The sequence below is a fragment of the Sebastes umbrosus genome, chromosome 5 (assembly GCF_015220745.1).
Source record: "Sebastes umbrosus isolate fSebUmb1 chromosome 5, fSebUmb1.pri, whole genome shotgun sequence".
Lineage (NCBI taxonomy): Eukaryota > Metazoa > Chordata > Actinopteri > Perciformes > Sebastidae > Sebastes > Sebastes umbrosus.
The window spans coordinates 7,512,616-7,531,612 of record NC_051273.1 but is presented as its reverse complement, the minus strand read 5'-3'; the positions used below and the strand labels follow the sequence as shown (position 1 = coordinate 7,531,612).

The 18,997-nt window shown below is 39.9% G+C and overlaps 1 protein-coding gene across 6 annotated transcripts in view; it reads right to left on the bottom strand.

Moving 5' to 3' along the window:
* pde4ba (phosphodiesterase 4B, cAMP-specific a) overlaps positions 1 to 18,997 on the bottom strand; it is a 202,547-nt gene that overhangs the window by 28,867 nt on the left and 154,683 nt on the right. The window contains exon 1 of one of the 6 annotated variants that reach the window (XM_037770887.1): positions 10,687 to 10,730. The exons of the other annotated variants lie outside the window; for them this stretch is intronic. Coding sequence (XP_037626815.1) covers positions 10,687 to 10,726 — 40 coding nt within the window. The 5' untranslated portion in view covers positions 10,727 to 10,730. Of the gene's footprint in view, positions 1 to 10,686; positions 10,731 to 18,997 lie in introns of those variants that run through there. 6 annotated transcript variants of the gene reach the window in all.

The following is an 18,997-nucleotide window of genomic DNA, read 5'->3' as shown; positions in this document are numbered from 1 at the left end:
GACAATTCATTAATTATTTTTCTTTGATTGTCTCTCAGATTAAACCAATGGGGATGACATGCACCAATCCAGACTCAAATCCAGGCCGCTGTGGTAATGGCGTTTCTAAATGTTTGTTGCTCTGTTGATTTATTGACGCAGGACTTTATGGGAGACAACTTCTTCTTTGCAACAGGTGCACATCACACACACACACACACACGCACATGCACACACATAACCTAGTACATATACAGCACATGGCATATGGCGCTATCAGACTATTTAAGGACAAGTGTGCCCAGAGGACGTCAGTCCAGAGGACTTAAAGCAGTGTATGTGTGTGTTTGTTTGTGTGTGTGTGAGACAGCTGCATCTGTCATCCTCTCGTGGGGATAGAGTCAGTTTCCTGCCTGTGATGTGATGCTCGCTGCAGCAGAGTAGGAGGGCTGCAGTGCATTATCAGCAGCCAAAATCTATATGGCATTGTGGTTGAGGTTAAATCATCAGTGTTGATTACCTACAGGCGCAAGCACACACTCATAAACACACACGATAAGAGGTCATCAGGGTACAATCAATCTTTTATCCTTTCATACTAATTTCTGCTTTTAATTTATTGAGTAAGCATCCATGATGTATACATGTAGAAATGCCACGTTTCCTGTGAACCGGTGTAAAACAGACCACAAACGCATAAAGAGAAACCAAACTTCTGACGTAGGTTGATCTGAAGCAGTGCCAGGTTCCTGAATGAGAGAGTCAGAGGGGGAGCTATTCTTTTATGACATCTATTACTTTACAAGAAACAGAGAACAGGTTGATCTGAAACGCTCTGGGTGGTTACACAATACTTCCTATCAAAGATCAGAGATGGTATGGTGAAGCACCGGGCTGTTCTTCCACTTTTTACGAGGCGTGTTATGACTTCACATGCACAGCATTGCAAAATCGATCACTGACAAATATTGTGAAAAGAGGGTGGTGGCGGAGTTTGTGGTTTTAGGAGCATGTTATGTGACCTTGAAACGCATGTTGATTGAAACAGCCGGGGTTCTGAGAAGAAGTGACGTAATGACATCATGACTGTGTTTCATTAGAGCTCATTTATCTGATTTACAGGGAGGCGGATAAGAAATAAAGACTCAGTAGATGGTATCAGGATTTTGTTGCCCTGTGGTTTTGAATCACAAACAGAAGGCAGAGAAATAATGACTGGACTTTGTGTTGCAATAGAGGATTTTGTACATGCTTCACCACTTAATAAATTTGAAGCTTCATTGGAGCCATGATGGGTTAATGTGTCGCTGTGGGTTGCAGTATTGGTAAATTACCCTCCTGAAGCAGCACTGTGACACATTTTGGACGCTGACTCACAGATTAAGAATTCTGATGTGTTGTAACGTGGCGATGAGGCTAAAGCAGAGCTGCTTCAAGTTGTCTTACTTGTCTCTGTTGAGTCGCAGCTGCATGTTTGTATATTTGCTGTCTGGCCCTAATGCAAAGACAGCTTTTATGTTTTCTGCTGCAACCTCTTGGAATAGTATGCAGAAAGAAATTAAATGAAGGAAGCTAATGAATAGCCAAATTTAAGATTTTAATTCATATCTGTTCAAAGCTCCTCTCAACCTTTTCAGTATTGCTGTGTGTTTTACTTTTGTTTTGTCTATTTGACAAACTTTGTATTGTTTTGTCTACAATTTTTTATGAGGTCGCCTTGGCCTGGTCTCCCTTTGAGGTCACCATCCTCAAATGGAGGTTATCTGATTAAAAATATTTTTAGACATTTAAACTTATTTGCTTTCTTGCCGAAAGTTGTTTAATCCATACACAAAATGAAATGTAAAAACAACAATTTAACATTTCTGTTTGAGTACAGATTAAACAACATGTAGTTTAGTGTGTTTTAGGGCAGTGGTTCCCAACCTATTTTTCTTGAAGGCTCCCCTACTTGCAACTAATAAAAACTCAGCCCGCTCCGATGTCATCACTCTAAAAAAGAAAATTACAAATCCTCAATCTGAATAGAACTCATCAGTTTCGTCAACATAAATAAAGTGATGACATCTTGACGAGTTTGCCAAGCGAATGCAGATACATATGATCTTTTCTTGTAGTGACTTATTTAATTTACTACAATAGCTGAAATAGATTCTTGTTATTGTGGTTAAATAAATGTAATTTGTGATGTTAGATTGCTTCTAAACTGTCCTGTTCATACAAGTGCGGGCCTCCCTTTGTGTGTGTCAAGTACACAAAGGGAGGGCCCTTTTGAACGCAGTGAAAATATTATTTTTGAAAGGCTAAACACCAACACATATGGATCAAAGCAGAGCATTTTGTTAGATTTTGCTACTAGTAGCAAAATATATATATTTTAAATAGTTTTATATACAGACTTTTGTATAAATTATCCAGTTATGATTTTAGTTATACATGAGCAAATCTAATTTTGAAAACCTCAGAGCACACAAATCCTGGTGTACTTCCTGTAAGGTAAGGGGGGCCCAGACCCCAGCTTGGGAACCACAGCTTTAGAGGAACTAAGAGTGGTATCGATCTCAAAAAGACAGCGAATAAATGTATTTCCCTAAATGTTGAACTATTCCTTTAAATTAAGGTTGAATATGTTGAAAAAGAAAATCTGAAAATGGAGATGAATTGAAATTGTGATGCATTTTTATGGGCACACAGCAGGAAGGTTTGCAGGTGGGCTTGTGATCTTGGTGTTGTAAACTTGTTGTTTCTGGTATAGCAACAGGGGGCACATTCATGTGACGTATAGTCTGACTTGTAGCTCTTCTGCTTGCATTTAAGCTGTAATAAAATCAGTTCTGACTGCAAAACCTGGAACAAAAAGTGCTTTGACTGGGACACGTGTAATAACCATACATGTGTGTTGCTTTTGTGTCTGTCAGACCTCCTTACGGATCTTGCTCTCCTTGGACGCAGTGTTCCCTGGCCTTTCCATAACATAGTGTACACGTACACATTCCTGTCTGATTTACTATAGAACTCAGTGGGAATGCAACACGGAAAGCCATAAATCCAAGTAGCATGCAACAACTCCCAAAGGGTGGACACAGTGATATCAGATCCCTTGCAGGATCCTTGGAATAACAGTAAAAAGTCTCTGCTGTGTTGATCAAACTGTCAAAGTCCAGGTGGAGGGAGAAAATTTAAGTTCTCAGGTTGTGAGAATTTTATTTCAGATAGTACAGGAGTTCATGAAGATGTAAGCCCACACAATTTTGGATGTGAATCTTAAGCCCCATTGAACAGGCCTTATTCTTCTTTGGGTGATTTTTCATTAATTTAAGAAGCTGGAATCAGAGAATTTTGACTTTAAAAATAAAAAAAATGACTCAAACCGATTAAACGATTATCAAAATAGTTGCCAATTAATTTAATAGTTGACAACTAATTGATTAATCGTTGCAGCTCTACTTGACATGTTTAGTTTTATCCCACCAACAGTCCAAAAAACAAAGAAACAAAATTAACAATGACATAAAAACACAGAAAAGCACATAATTATAACAATTGAAAAAGTAGAACTAATGAATTGCCATTTATGCTCGAAAAACATGACGTAAACGATTCATTTATTATCAAAATAGTTGCTGGTTAATTTTGTGCCCATTGACTAATTAATTGAGCACAAAAGGCCTTCACATTTTCAGTGAATGAGTATGATAGTGAAGAATTGGACTTCTGTGGAACAATTCTTAGCAAAGGCTAAAATGGCATCGTTAATGATGCATTTAGATACTGAAGGGCAAATATTTTAGTACTAGATATTAATCCAGCCCAAACGGCTTCAGTAAGATAAAGGCCTATTATGTCAAGTTTTAACTGTGATCTATCTTGTATTAAATGGCTTAACTGGAGAAAAAACATTTTTCCCGCAAAGTCATGCCTTGCACATTAGACCATGGATACTTCTTGCACACATACACATGATTCACACATGAACACAGAGACATACAAAGTGATTTATGCATGTGGGAGGTGAATGTGAGGAGCTTAATGAGCAGACTGATCTGAGCTCGGAGACAGTCTGACATCACAGGGTCTGAACGTTCACCGAGGCACGAGGCGTCTGCCTCGGTCTCATGTACAGTATTCACTGCTATCTGACTGGGCGACATGTTCTGATGTCAAAATCTTATATGTTTTGTTTCTACGTCTCTCTCACTCTCTCTGATAAAACAGGCAGATGTCAATGAGGCTGTTTGCCCGTCAGTAACTCTGTGGACCTGTGAGTGTTAACACCGTCCTGTCCTTGAGCTGCACTCTCTCCATCTGTTTTGACTCCTGCTTTCATAAACTCTCACATATTCTTTTACCCCCCTTCCCTCCTTCTCACCACAGTGTCTCTCTCTCTAACTCTCAGCTTCTATACACTCAAACATGTGTACACACATACACACAAACACGCAGCAACAGACCAGGCTTTGTCTGTGTTACCTGAGTTGAACTCCCACATTGGGAGTAACAGTACTGACTGGGCTGAATGGGCCTCATTGTCACGCTGACTGGCATTTGCCCCTCGGGTTGATTAGCATGGATCAGAGGAGCCATGAACCCAGTTAGCCAAACTTCTGTCGCTGTTGTTGATGCTTTTTTTTCTTTAGATTTCAAAGTGCCGTCTAGAGTTACGATTACAGAGGTGTACTGTTTGTGCGGGGGTGGATCTGATGTCAGGGGTGAGGACAGATTTCTAAAATCATCAGGAAAACTTTTGCATAATCTGAACAGGCCGACATGCAGCTGCTGCGGCTGGATCCGACTCAGCTTCGAAGTCAGAGGAAAAAGTTTGATCACAAATTGAGTCAAACTCAATTTTTATGAATAATGTAGTAATTTCTCTGTATTTCATTGATTTTCTGACAAGCTCCCTAAACAGAATGGCCTATGGTAAAGGGTCAATTCAACTAAATTACAAACAAAAAACAGCATATTTTCTCACTTACATAGTGGTATTTAATTATTATTTATTTATTATTATTAATCAGTTTTTATTTTTATTTTCCCAGATTTTTAGATATCCATTTCTGAGATTTCTGTCAGCAAAATTGAAGACATCTCTTCCTAGAAACTGTGTTTCTGTTTCTCTGGATATTCCACAAACACTGGAACTACTTGACACCAATATAATGGTGACTTCATGGTTAAGTCTGGGGATTATCTAGAGAGATGTAGCCATTAAAGTATTTAAATGCAGGACTTTAATGTTTTGAGCCCCACAAACAAAACTGACCTTCACTACGCCCCGACATCCTCAAATCCTCAAAACCAGCCTGAAAAGGAAGAAAATCTGTAACGATTGCATGATAGTCTATGGAGCAGCACCGTATAGTTGTCAGACCCTGGTCAGAGCTGGCCGATGCTATGCTATGATTGGCCAGTCTGCGTTCGAGGGGTGGGACTTAGCGAAGGGTCAATTCCACTCTCTTCCGTTGTAATGAAGTAGTAGCAGAAATCTCCGAGGTGAAAATCAGTAAACCAAAGGTATCTTCATGGCTAGGTACCACTAGAGGTACGTGAGAAAAGGTGTAAAAAAGGTGTAATATGTTTTTGTTTTATCATTTGGGTGAACTGATCCCTTAAAGGAGTAGTGACATTTGGGGAAAGATTTATTCGCTTTCTTGCCGAAGATTAGATGAGAATCTAATCATATTGACCTTCTCATCTTAATTTCGGCAAGAAAGTCAATGCGCTTATTCCCCCTTATGTCAAACTATTCCTTTAGATAGCGAGATCCACAAAATTAGAGTAAAAAAACAGTGCCGCCATAAGGAGAGAGTGGTGAGGGATATTTAGGGTGAATAAATGGGATATGAATCTGTAGTAATATGGTGACTTGACATTGAGAAGATGAGGTCTCATCTTACCAAAGAAACTAAGCTGAACTTACAATGTATGAATTACTTAATTTTAGGATTTCTGAGTACTGGATTGTTAGATGGAACATGTTACCTCATAGTTAGCACAGGTGCAGTGGTTAGCACTGCCGCCTCACAGCAAGAGGGTCGCAGGTTCAATCCCACAGTTCAAAGACATGCAGGTTAGGTGAATTGTTGACTCTAAATTGCCCGTACGTAGGTGTGAATGTGAGTGTCTGTGAATGGTTGTCTGTTTCTATGTGTCAACCCAGTGATAGTCTGGCGACCTGTCCAGGGTGTAGCCCGCCTTCGCCCAATGTCAGCTGGGATCGGCTCCAGCCCCCCAGCAACCCTGAATAGGATAAGCGGTTACAGATAATGGATGGATTTGTTCCTATGACACACAGTGGGATCCTCTCATGTCATACATGTCACAAGACAGGTCAAAGAGCAGGGGGGTCCAGGAGAGACAGACACACAGGACAGTTTTAATGTTTTTCCCAAGGAGACGTAAACAAGGAGTCTCTTATGGATGAAGTATAAAGCAGGCCTTTGTTACATTTGAATGGTCCACGTTGCTATAAATGAGACAAATCAGGTATTAAGGCTGCCAAACTTTTAGTTGCAGGTGACATCAGCTTAGTTATTTTACATCTTGAAAATATGGAAGGTGCAGCAGCTTCTGTGAGGTTTCTAAACCAGGACTAAGATCCCTTTTACAGGTTTTGATTTCTAATAATGAGGAAGTAAACAACCTCAGAGTGCTGAGGTCAATGTAACTAGACAAGCTCAGTTTACGTGTCACGCTTCTTCGGTTTCTTGGCTTTGATACTTGAATAACAGTTTATCGAGGCCAAGCAAGAACTCATTTGGGTCCCAACACTTTTCCAGCTGTTGTTGAACTGTTGCCAAGAAAAACACGATTATCTTATTAACATTATCTTGACCGTATTTAGTGTGGAGGCCTTGAAACGGAGCCAAGCCAGACTGGTCCAGGTCGGGATGGAGCGGGCTCGATGAAGGCACCAGAGGGGTTCTATGACGAAGGGGTTTGCGTGCAACGAAGGATCAGTGTCTCCAGTAACATATGAAGACCAGCTGAGACAAACCTCAAACGACCTCGAACAGCATGCCTCCTCATGATGGGTAAGCATGGTGTGTCAGTGTACATCTGCGTACATGTGTGTGTGTGTGTGTGTGTGTGTGTGTGTGTGTGTGTGTATCCCGGACCACATAACAAAATCAAATTGAGCCAATAAAGATTATTGGCACTGGTGAGCAGGCAAAACAAGATTGATTGTGTTAGTCCATATTGGCAACATGAAACTTCCTGATTGCATCAAGATTAAATACAAGTTCCCCCCAAGTAACATCTAAACAGGCATGTGGCATTCACGGCTCAACAGCGATTTTAAAAAAAAAGAGATATCTGGATCCTCTCTCTGCCAAAAAATCAGCCACGTTACCACAGAGTAATGATACCCAAACCATGGATTGCATGTTTTGTTTCTTTGTTGATAATAATCAGAAGGATTTAAATTGAAGTGGGGGTATTTTATTGTTGAATTCATTTTGAAAAGGCGGCTTTCTGTCCTGTCCCACAAAGAGGGCGCGGTAGTAGTGGTGTTTTTTTGGCGGGGAAGGGGAGGGGGGTGGGGGGGTCCAAATGCTTCCCAAATACCCAAACAAAAGAGCCGGTCTGTGAAGCAGAGAGCGTTTGAATCCATCTGCGCTGAGCTGAACAGGCCTGCTGGCAAGGGAATACTTCAGGGGAAGGGCAGCCGTCTACTTTATGACTGTGCTGACGTCAATGGCATAATTCAAATACTTGCAGAGTGCATGCTTCCAGCTTTCTGAACCTGCACTCTCTCTCTGCGGCAGGCCGCAGCTAAAACCCGACATGGAATTGGACTCCAGTAAAACAAAATAACAAAACAACAACTGGAATGGAGTCATGTCGGGCTGAAATAACACAACACCACATGGTACTCATTTGCTAGCCCTTCACTCGTCACAAATGCGAGTGACAGATTGACTAGTCTTTGGAAATTTGTTGCATATTTGCTAACAGAGACTGAAATATTACTTTGGTGCAGACCTTCGAAACTTTAACTCATTCAAGGGGAAAGAGCTCCTATTAGCAGGAAGTGTATATGTGTTTATAGTTTATATAAGTAAAAACGGAAGAAGAAAACCAATTAGACCCCTTTCTATGAAGAGCTATTCTCTTTTACTGAAAGAGGGAAGTGACACTGATTTTGTGTGAAGTGACGTGTGTGTTGGTGGCACTATAGTGTGAACGCTTTTCAGTGTGTTGCCTACAAATGAATACACTCAAACACATAAACCAAGTCTATTCAATTACTTTTTTAGAAAAATAGTGAAGTGCCAGCCATTTACATCTACTATCTGATCTGCAAGGCTAGGAATTAAAATGTGAAAACACATTTGACTCTCCTAAATTCCCTCTGCTTAAACAGCCTGTGTTAAAACTTTTTTAGCAAAATAAGTATTTCTGTGCTTAACAAGACATAACTAAGGAATGGGCTAATTAGCCTACTAATAAAATGATGATCTTCTAATAATCAAACAATGTAACCCCCATAAACTTGGTGTGATGTTAGCAGGTTATTCAAATAAAAACACAATGATATTGCCTTTAACAGTCTCAATAGCGTGAGTAGTAACATTGATGATCGGGAATAAACTCTCTTATTGGAAGAAATCATTATTATTATTATTTTTTTTCTTCATATTAATAAATGATCACAGGGCCGTTTTGGGGTTGTTAAAGAGCCGGATTCGGCCCACAGGCCGTCAATTGAATATGCCTGATATATACAGTATTTAGAGTTGACACATCAGTCAATGGAAAAGTTATTAATCAGCAACTGCTTTTATAAGGTTAACTTTTAAAGTCAAAACATGTTAAACTTTTTCTGGTTCCAGCTCCTCAAATACAAAGATTTGCTATTTCTTTCTCTATTGCGAATTTGATATTTTTTGGGTTTTCGGACTGTTGGTTGGACAAAACAAGTGATTTTAAGGTGTCACTCTGGGCTTTCAGAAATTGTTATGAGCATTTGTCACCTTTTTGACATTTTGTAGACCAAGTAAATAATCAATTGAGAAAATAATCAATAACAGAGTTGCACCACACATATGGGATAGAAACCAAGTGGTTTCTTTTGTAAGTGACTGCAGATTTCTTAGAAACACACGGTCAACATTAACTAACTAGCAAAACAAACAAGCACAAACTTTAATGACCTGTACATAATAAACATATTTCATGGATATTTTTAAGCAAAATTTGGCAATTTGTGGTCCTGCTCAGTCCAGCCCCTCTCCAGGAGTGAGCCCCTTGAAGACTCAGACTGTTTGCTCCTGACACCAGATGTGAAAGGATTGTTTTCCAGAGGTTGAATGACATCATGACGGGATAAGACTGACTGGCTGCTGACTGACTGATAAACTTGATTTACTCTTACAGAAGTGAGGAAAAGGTAACCGTGCCAAAAAACACTTTATATAGTCAAAACTATTTGTTTTTGCAAGGTAGCTGTTACATCAAACGTGATAAAGCATTTGCAATAAACTAACAACATGCTTAAAAAAACAAAAAACAAATTAGCTCAACTACCCAAAATCACAAAGACACTATTAAGATCCTGATAAATCTACAGTATTAATATTTTAATTGTTCTAGGATAAATCTACTTTAGATATTTTTTAGTTTCATGTGATGGTCATGAAGCTTAATTTGTCATCTTGCAAAGCTGGTATAAACGAAGACAGGAAGTTGAATTTAATCAACGCCTGATCTCTGATCTGTTTTTTTTTATAAAAGTCATGACCTGAGGTGACATTTGCGTTTCTCGTTGGCCTCGAATTGAGTCAACCAATCTCACAGAGAGGACACAGAGCGACTGCTGGAAGGTTTGTGTACAAGCTGGAAACCGCAACAGACCTGACATTTCAAGAGAATTCCATCAACATATTAAAGAATTATGTTAATCTTATTGATGAGTATTACGTTTCACTTGAACTGATAAAGAACCAAATCAACAAGCAGAAATGTGAAGTGGAATAACTGATAATATATAATGACTCAACGAACCCTCTACATATACAAGCATAAATACACACACACACACACGCACACACATACACACTTCTCCACACAAGCAAGTGGGTGTTTTCCCAAAACTCAGTTCTGGATCTCCCCTGGCTGGGAGCCACGGTGAGTCTGTGCCAGCGAGTATAGAGAGCTTTGAGTAGGGTAAATACGTGGCACTGCAGCTTCTTTATGACACAGGAGACGTGTGCAGTAAAGCGGGCCAAGCTTGTCGTTTCTGGCCACGTTTCAACACCGGGATTACTTTCAATTAAACCACAAACTCATCACTACCACAACAGAAGCTTATGTCTGTCTTTTATAAGACATTGCATGCGATGGTCACTTTTTGGAAATATACTCCTTCTTGAGAGACCCAAGTAGATTGGATGCTTGAGCCAGCTATTCTGAAACCCTTCAGATGTCTGCCACTCTGTATGGAAACCTCCAACCCTCTTTAACCCTCTTTGGGCACCTGACTGACACTTAAGAGTTTGAGGGCAGAGGGACGGTGAAATGTGACCTAATGCTGGCACATTTCTATGTCTTATTTGAGACAACACGGCTGTCTACAGACACACCCTCACACATACATAAATACAACCCCATTTGTAGCAACATGCATAATATAAGCACATATGCGGAGATAGTTCTAAAGGAAAATTTCTGTTTATTACAAGTTGATTCTAACATTGTACTCACCAGAGTAATTTGTAAGATCTACGTAGGACCACGGCGGCATCGCTCTAAGAAAGTCCAAGACAATAAGGCAACAAACATAAGCAGTCAGACAGGTTGTTAACAAACTAACAGATTAGCAAGACTATCTAAAATACTTTATTTTGAGGTAAAAGCAAAAGTGAGTGCGCTCGTAATCCAGGGGGTTGTTTAAAACCTATATGATCAGCTGACTGCTCATGTTCCTTCCAAATTACAAAACAATTACCAAACATCTTTACTAAATAACCAAATAATGCCAGTTAGGTTAGCACAATCCGATATTTCCCTCTCATTCTAAACTACATGATTATCATTAACCCGGAAAACCAGTTTTCCACGTGTGCAGATATTGAGAAAACAGTCTACATTAACAGAGGATTGGCAATTATGTTTAATACATTGTTTGGCCCCTCAAATTTTTATTTTGTAATTTATGTTACAGCTTGTGATGCTACAGTAACTCCATGTTTACTTGCTTTGAATTGGATCAGACAAAAGATGTTTCCAGGCAACCAAGTTACACATGATTAATGGGCCGTATATATGGCGCATCTTTTACACGCTCAAATTTATTGTTGTCAATGTTGATGCGCGGCAGGCGACCTCAAACGCGAGAGCGATGCCGTCGCGGCTAGCAAGCGTTCCCAAACGCCTTCTTTTTGGGCTACGAGGGCTAAAAATAGTTCAACTTTTGGAACGCACCGCATGCCGTGAGACGAGGAACAACCAACCACAGCCATCAGATATCTTTTTTTTCTTCTGGAAATATTAGTCTATGGTAAATATATGGAGGAGAAGTTGTTCCACAAACTATTTTACTTGCTTCACCCTTTCTGACCGAGGATGTCACAACATCTGGTTGAATGGTGAGCCAAACTGACAGAGACATCAAGTGTAAAGCGCCAGGTGTGAAGCTTATAAAAGGGTAAGGAGATCATAAATGCAGGCCCATTTCATTTACTTTCACATCTGATGTAACGATAGTAAACAGAGACTGCCAACAACTTTACATAGGACATTTCCATACTCTCCAATGTCGGTAAGGCACATTCAGTACCATCAGTTTATTTACATAAAAATAATCTCATGCAACTGTCAAAATCAATAAAAGCAATGCAAGCAAAGGCCCGAACCACTAACAAGAGCAAAGCTAACAGAGAGGTCCGAAGGACAAAGAGAGCTCAGGAGTGGCATTGACATATAAGCGTGTCTTTCCATCACAATGTGTTAATGAGCTAAGATCTTATGCAACAAATTTCCAGTGTACAAATAGGCCTACACATCCCTCCCCACCTTTCTTTCTCTCTCTCTCTCTCTCTCTCTCTCTCTCTAAGAGTCTGAACAGCAGCCAGCACATCAATCACCAACTACAAAGAAACGACTAAGAACCAAATTCCTGGAAAGGAGCAAAGGACAGAAGAGCGTATTATTTTTAAGAAACTTGCGTAACCCTTTCAGTTGAATATTAGGGCTGAAAAACAAAAACTTCTGTTTTGGGAGGGATGCCATTCCTCTGGGTTTGCCAACAGACGCCTTCCACCAAACCAAACCCATGTTAAGATGCTGGGCAGGATTGTCTTTGGATTGGTTTTCACTCTCTGCCTCCAGTAGCCTGCTGACTTTGAAGAGATTTAACATAGCATTTCCTTCAGCGCTACAACAAGTAGTCGATTAATCAATACATTCAACAGTTTCAACAGAAAATGAATCGGCAACTATGTTTGATTAAACACTGTTTTCTCTGTATTATAGGATTGTAAACAGAACATTCTTGGATTTTGGACTGTTGGTTAGATAAAACAAGACATCCGATGATCAGATCAGATGAAACACTTCGCTTTCATTTAAAAATAAAAGCCTTCAAACATTTTTTTCTGTGGACAGAATTCCTTAATTCTTTAACACAAGGCTTTTATTCTGAAATATTTACAGGACAGTGTTGTAGGAGATGCAGTGACTTGCACAGCTCCATGAATGAATAAAGTACTGTAATGGCAATTTTCATATCTGCAGTTTAACACTGTACCTTTAGATAATCTCAGGGCCTCACATGTTCAACTTCGTCACCATAGGACAGTGACCTGACATTTTAGTTCTCTGTAACTGCAAACAACAGATTGCTGAAATACTTGTTATGTCTTGTGATGCTCTGTTGTCTGCTGTGTGCTGACGCATTGATACACTTTCTATCCTTCTCTTCTTTTCTTCTTTGCACTTATCTTCATGTTATGCTTTAAATGTATAAATACTGACTACTCTTTGTATTCGGGGCTCACTTGCCACAGTCCACAACAGGTGGCTGTGCTCGTGAGTCCATCTGCAGTCCATCTGCAGATGTTTTAGTTATTAATGTATGCCTTTTTATTAAATTCACTGAAAGACAAGTTGTTACGTTGGTTTGTGTCTTGTTTTAACAGAAACTGCCACCACAGTACCATCTTTTAACTGTGGATTATTACTATTATTTACAAATGAGCACACGCTTCTTAACCCTTTTCTGTCTAAAATAAATATAAATGACAGTCATAATGAAATGAAATGGCCATTATGAAAGGCAAACTCAATGTAGAAAGAAAGGGCTGGCAGCAGCAGAAACGCTGCCGTTGTGGACTCCCCACGCGTGAGATACGCAGCGGTTCAGGGAGGCAGTTGCCAAGCGCTGCTGACGTTCCCTGTGTGGCCCGGGCGTTACGGTTTCCACCCTGTCTCCAGTCTTTATGTGCTAAACTAGCCTAAACACATCCTGACTACAGCTTTGCACTTAACACACACATGACTGATATCCTGCTTTATAATTCACTCTTGGAAATAAAACAAATAAGCATATTTCCCAAACTCTTGAACTGTTCCTCTATTATCTACTGGATGTTAACATGTTATGTACCATTTAGCATGTCCACATGTAGCATCCCAGATAGCAAAAGTTCAGAAAGTTTGCTATATGGTTGAGATTGAAAAATCAACTTTAAATCAGATTGTATTTACAGCCTGGTCTCCACAACCAGTAAAAACAAGCCTCTTTTTCTCTCCACTGACAGACTGGTGATATAACCTACCGTAAGCTTTGAGTAAGAGGACTGATATTGAGGCGAGTTTACACGGTTACACATTCACAGACACACGCTTACTGTAACCTGTATGATACAGAAGCTCCGGTAGAAAATATTATCAATGACGTCAGCTTGTCTCCAGGAGTCAGAACGTATAAACAACGGTTAGATCTGAGCAGAGCGGGAGAGCAGGCGGTTTTGAGGAGGGACGTGATATTCCTCACCTCCTCTCTGAGAGCAAACATACAGCTACCCACATCTGTCTCACACACACACACAAACACACACACACACACACACACACACACACACACACACACACACACTGATGGCAGGCTCTCACTTACATACAGGTACACTCACGACTTCACCTGATGATGCAATGTGGGCAAACAAGGATTCCGTAAACACACACTTGTGGATGTGAACACACAGTGGGACGTGCATTTGTCAAAGTAGCCTGGGTTGCATTCACATTACATTTCAAAGTAGCGAGTCAGTGTCATTGGCAGGGAATAGTCATCGTAGAGAGAGAGAGAGGGGGGACACTTTGATGGCTGTTGTGGTTTAATACTGGACTGTAGTTCCCACTCTTCTTCTGTACTCTGGTCATGTTTCCAGGGTATTTCTCTCTGGGTGACACATGCTGGAGGTGATGGTAATAATGTTTGGACAGGCAGTGTGGCTGCTCGGAAGGATTATTAGGAATGGAAATGAAAGTAATGTAGCCAACTCTTTTGTCATGTCTTTTTTCTTTCTCAGGCATAAATATTCACTGCATAAATATTTTACTGGTCAAGACGTCAATGAAAAACAAGTCCTTCAAACTAAGCACAAAATAGGTCATTGCGTTAAAGTAAGGTAAAACCATTTCAAATAAATGATAATGGCTTAAAATGATTCTTACAACTGTTTTCTGATCAGCCACTGCTATAGTTAAGGTTTGATTGGGCTTAGGTACAAAAAGTACTTGGTTAAAGTCAGGGGAACTATCATGTTTGGGGTTAAAAAAGTTACTAGGTTAAGGTTAGATGATCGTGGTTATGGTGAAAAGCATTAATCATGGTAGGAAACGGGATGCCAACAGCGGTCTCTCGTGTCAAAGTCCCACGCTCTACTGACCCAACCATCAACCCCGACCTCCTCTCTTTTGTGGCGTTATGACAACATCACGCTAGAGTTCTTCTGCCTTTGCTTCTGTATAAACCTTCACACGTAAACAATCAATCAAGAATAATAGATAGATAAATAGATAAAGACAAAAAGAGGGTTTAGGGATACATGAAAGTGGTCTGACTATCCCGACAAACAAGTTTGTGTCAAAGATATTGCCATGATCGGTTGCAGGAAAATAATTTTCAAATAATGTTTGTCAGTGGGCAGTATTGTCTGGGCGTGTACCGCATCCCAATTTGACAATGACAGCCTCATGCATTTATGTCAAGGCCAAGTGGTTAGAGGAACTTACTTCTGACAGAAGATGAGCTTCAGTTTTATTAATTGGAAATTAGACAACCATAGTTTAAAAGAAGCAGCACTCATTTAGCTTGGCAATTTCTGTGCTCTTTTTTAAATCTAAATATTGTATGAAAGCATCAAGTTACAGTTTTATTCCAAAGCAGATGAGATTCTTTAGAAATACAATTCATCCTACAGAACAAATCTACTCATGTGAATATCTGCTATTAACTATATAAATAATAACAATAACAGTATTAATACAACTGAGATTATCATTCTCAGTTTGTCATCCTGACTGAAAGTCAGCAGAAGTTGTTGGCTGTTCTGTGATCAGTGGGAATAACGTGCAGGAAGGCCTGAGAGCCAGATTGAAAGAAATAAAGGCATTCAGCCTGCACCAGATTCTTTTGGAACCAAGAGTAATCCACTATTCAATTCAGAAAGTGTGTTTTTGGCACTTATAGGGTCAAAATAATAATGTTCACTGTACACTACACAATCTACTCGGTGCCACTAGTCCTGCTCTGTGCAGCAGTGCATAGAGGAGTTATCTGAGGACACATCTATGAGTGGATAATTTCCCTGAATCAAAACTCTAATCTGTGAGGGGAACACACAAAACACAAAGTGTCTATTTGAGCATAAACACACCTTATAGAGAGCGTGTGAGAATGAGAGATGAGCAATCAATGGAGAGCTGAAGAGGATAATACATGACCCGAGGTCAAGCATCTCTGAAACAGCAGTGTACTCATAATGAGCTGTCCCCTTCCTAAATGAGATACAGTGTTCACTGTGAAGACACAGGCAGACTGACACCTACCATTTAATGAAACGATAACAAGCCATACACTAAAATATGAATGTTTGGAGAAGGGAACTAGATACACATTTTGTTTTAAACCAAAAACTGATACAGGACAGGCATTTTTCCAGCTGGACACCTGAGGCTTGTTACTGTGTGCACATTCATATCATGACGGGAAAAGGAAAGGCATCTCTGAATGAAAAGGGCCATGGGTAGGAATCGAACCCAGGCTGCTGCAGTAAGGACTCAGCCTACATGGGGCGCACGCTCTACCAGGTGAGCCAGAGGTCACCCCCTTTAAGGCTTCTTAAAGTAGTAGTATGATATGATAGTGTCATCACTAAACAATCAACAAAATAGTTTGATGCTGAATTAAAAAGGAAAATATGTTGTGGTTATGAACCAGAACGTGACCCAAATCTTATTTGTCAAATTAATAATTATACAAGTGTCAACACAATAAACTGCTTTGCTGTTTTGCATCTTCAGTCAGGGAGGGAGAAATGAACAAACACAAAGCTTTGTTTGATCAAGTCGATAGCCTCATTATGCCATTATGTCACCTCGTCACACACGAGACACTAAACGGAAAAGAGACAATAACAAGTAGCTTTGCAGAGCTCTGTTTGTTGAGAAGAGTGTGACTGATGAGGATCTACCGACACATACTGTACACACACAGACAGACATCAAGAACTGCTTCATGGACACAATATACACATTGTAGTGTAGAGCAAACAGTGGAGGTCTGTCTTTTTCTCAGAGAGAGAGGCTGAAGGTAAACAGTCTTATCTGCAATCGCCGAGGAACAGACTCCTCTCTCTACACTGATTCCTCTGTTGATACACTGTAGTACAAAAGATGTTTTCATGTGACCAGCAGAACACCTTGCACAACACAAGATACACCACTAAGACCGTCAGCTGGTTTAAACCGTGGCTATGAAGTGTTTACACAGGCATTAAAAAGCGAGCAGTAGGTCAACATCATGCACATTTTGTACTGTACTGTATGTGCTGATCTGTACTATACGTCTGACTGACAATGAACCTGACAGCCTAAGTAGACTACTTTCCCTGGTTCCTCATTTATTAGCATGTTATTATTATGTAATTAAACTATTCTCAACTAATTTTAATAATCTAATAATCTAATAATTAACATGTGAGTTATTGAGTTATGGCAAAAAAAGTGGTTTGTGAGGTCACAGTGACCTTTGACCATCAAAACCTAATCAGTTCATCCTTGAGTCCAAGTGAACGTTTATGTCAAATTTGAAGAAATTACCTCCAGGCGTTCCTGAGATATCACATTCACAAAAATGGGACGGACAGACGGACAACCCCAAAACATAATGTCTCCGGCCATGGCTGTCTCCGGTGTGGAGGCATAAAAAAGTAGATCTATTATCTCAGTAATACACTGTACAATGATTTCATTGCAAAAAGGAAGTAAAACCTAAATATGACTTCACTGGATTTCCCCTTAAGTCTAAAGTTAAAGCAGCAGTGGGTTGAATTGGAGCAAATATAGTTAAAAAAAAAGTAATTTCTATAGAACGGGCACTATATCCTGACAGTAGTGCATGAGACAGGTAATCTCTAAAAAAAATGATGTGCCTCTGTGTCTTCTGGTGCTCCTAATGGCATCTGCAAGATTTGACAGAACGGAGGAAAACAACCAATCAGAGCTGAGCTGGAGCCTGCCATCTCTGAGCAGCTGTCAATCATTCACGAACTCCGACCAAACAGTCAAACTAGGCAGCGCTGATCAAATATGAATCGATATTCTGTTACTGTTATTTCTTGCCTCAAATGTTTTCAGAAACATCTTGTAGTGTACTGTTTAGCTGTAAAATGAGAAAGTTTGTGACCCGGCAGCCATGTTGAGATCAGTTGAGGAAATACACCGCCCACCAACCAGAGCACAGCCAATAGAAACGCTCTCTCTCTCTCTGTCTCTCTCTCTCTCTCTCTCTCTGAAATGACCTGTGATTGGTCAAAGTGCTAGATTTTTTAAAGTCTGAAAACAGAGCCATGAGGAGGTGCAGAAGTCTGGTTTTCTCTCAGAACACTTGAATTACAATATGCTGAAAAGTTATTATAGAATTTTTGCCCAATGATGCCAAAAACATTCTGCCTACTGCAGGTTTAAGTTAAAGAAATTTCAAAAAAGACAGCTGTTGAAGGGAGACCCCTAAACAAAAATCACCAACCCGATGGATTTAAAGAAGTTAAAATTAATTTCAACAACTTTCTATGCAACATACTGTGCACTGAAACCTAATGAGACTAAGAGTCTACAGCCACGCTAGCTGCTCTGTGAGGCAGTAATATTTGCTAACATTAAGCACTGAACACAAAGTACAGTTGAGTCTGATGGGAATGTCATTAGTTTTGTAGGTATTTGGTCATGAACCAAAGCTACATGAAAAGTCAGGGCTTCAGCAAAGTTATTACAATTCATCCTGAGGGGGACATTAAAGTGTGTACCAAATTTCATAACAATCCATCCAAACATTGTTGAGACATTTCACCAAAGAAAAAGACAAATGTCAACCTCATAATAATGTAATATCTAGGTGACATTTGTGTTCACTGCAAACTGGCACCTTGTTTAAACGAGTTTGTTTAACATTAATGTAAACCAGAAAAACAGATCTCTATCAAGAATGCTTGTGTAAAGCCGGGTTTACGACCCAATGTGTGAAACCACGCAGCGAGGTCATAGATGAGTTGTGAATGGAGTAATAACAGTGTTTTCATGCTGGGGTTTGTGACGCAGGTCAGCCCATGTCTGCTCTTTGTCTGCCTGTCATGCCAAAGGAACTTATTTGTCCCATGAGAAAGATTGATGAACTGTTGCAGAAAAAAAGCCTGCAGGGGTTTGTCTAAACACCTGGGGGAGTGTGTACGTCTATATGTGTGTGTGTGTGTGAGGAAGTCGCTGTTGTCACAGTGGCCTGTTTCCTCAT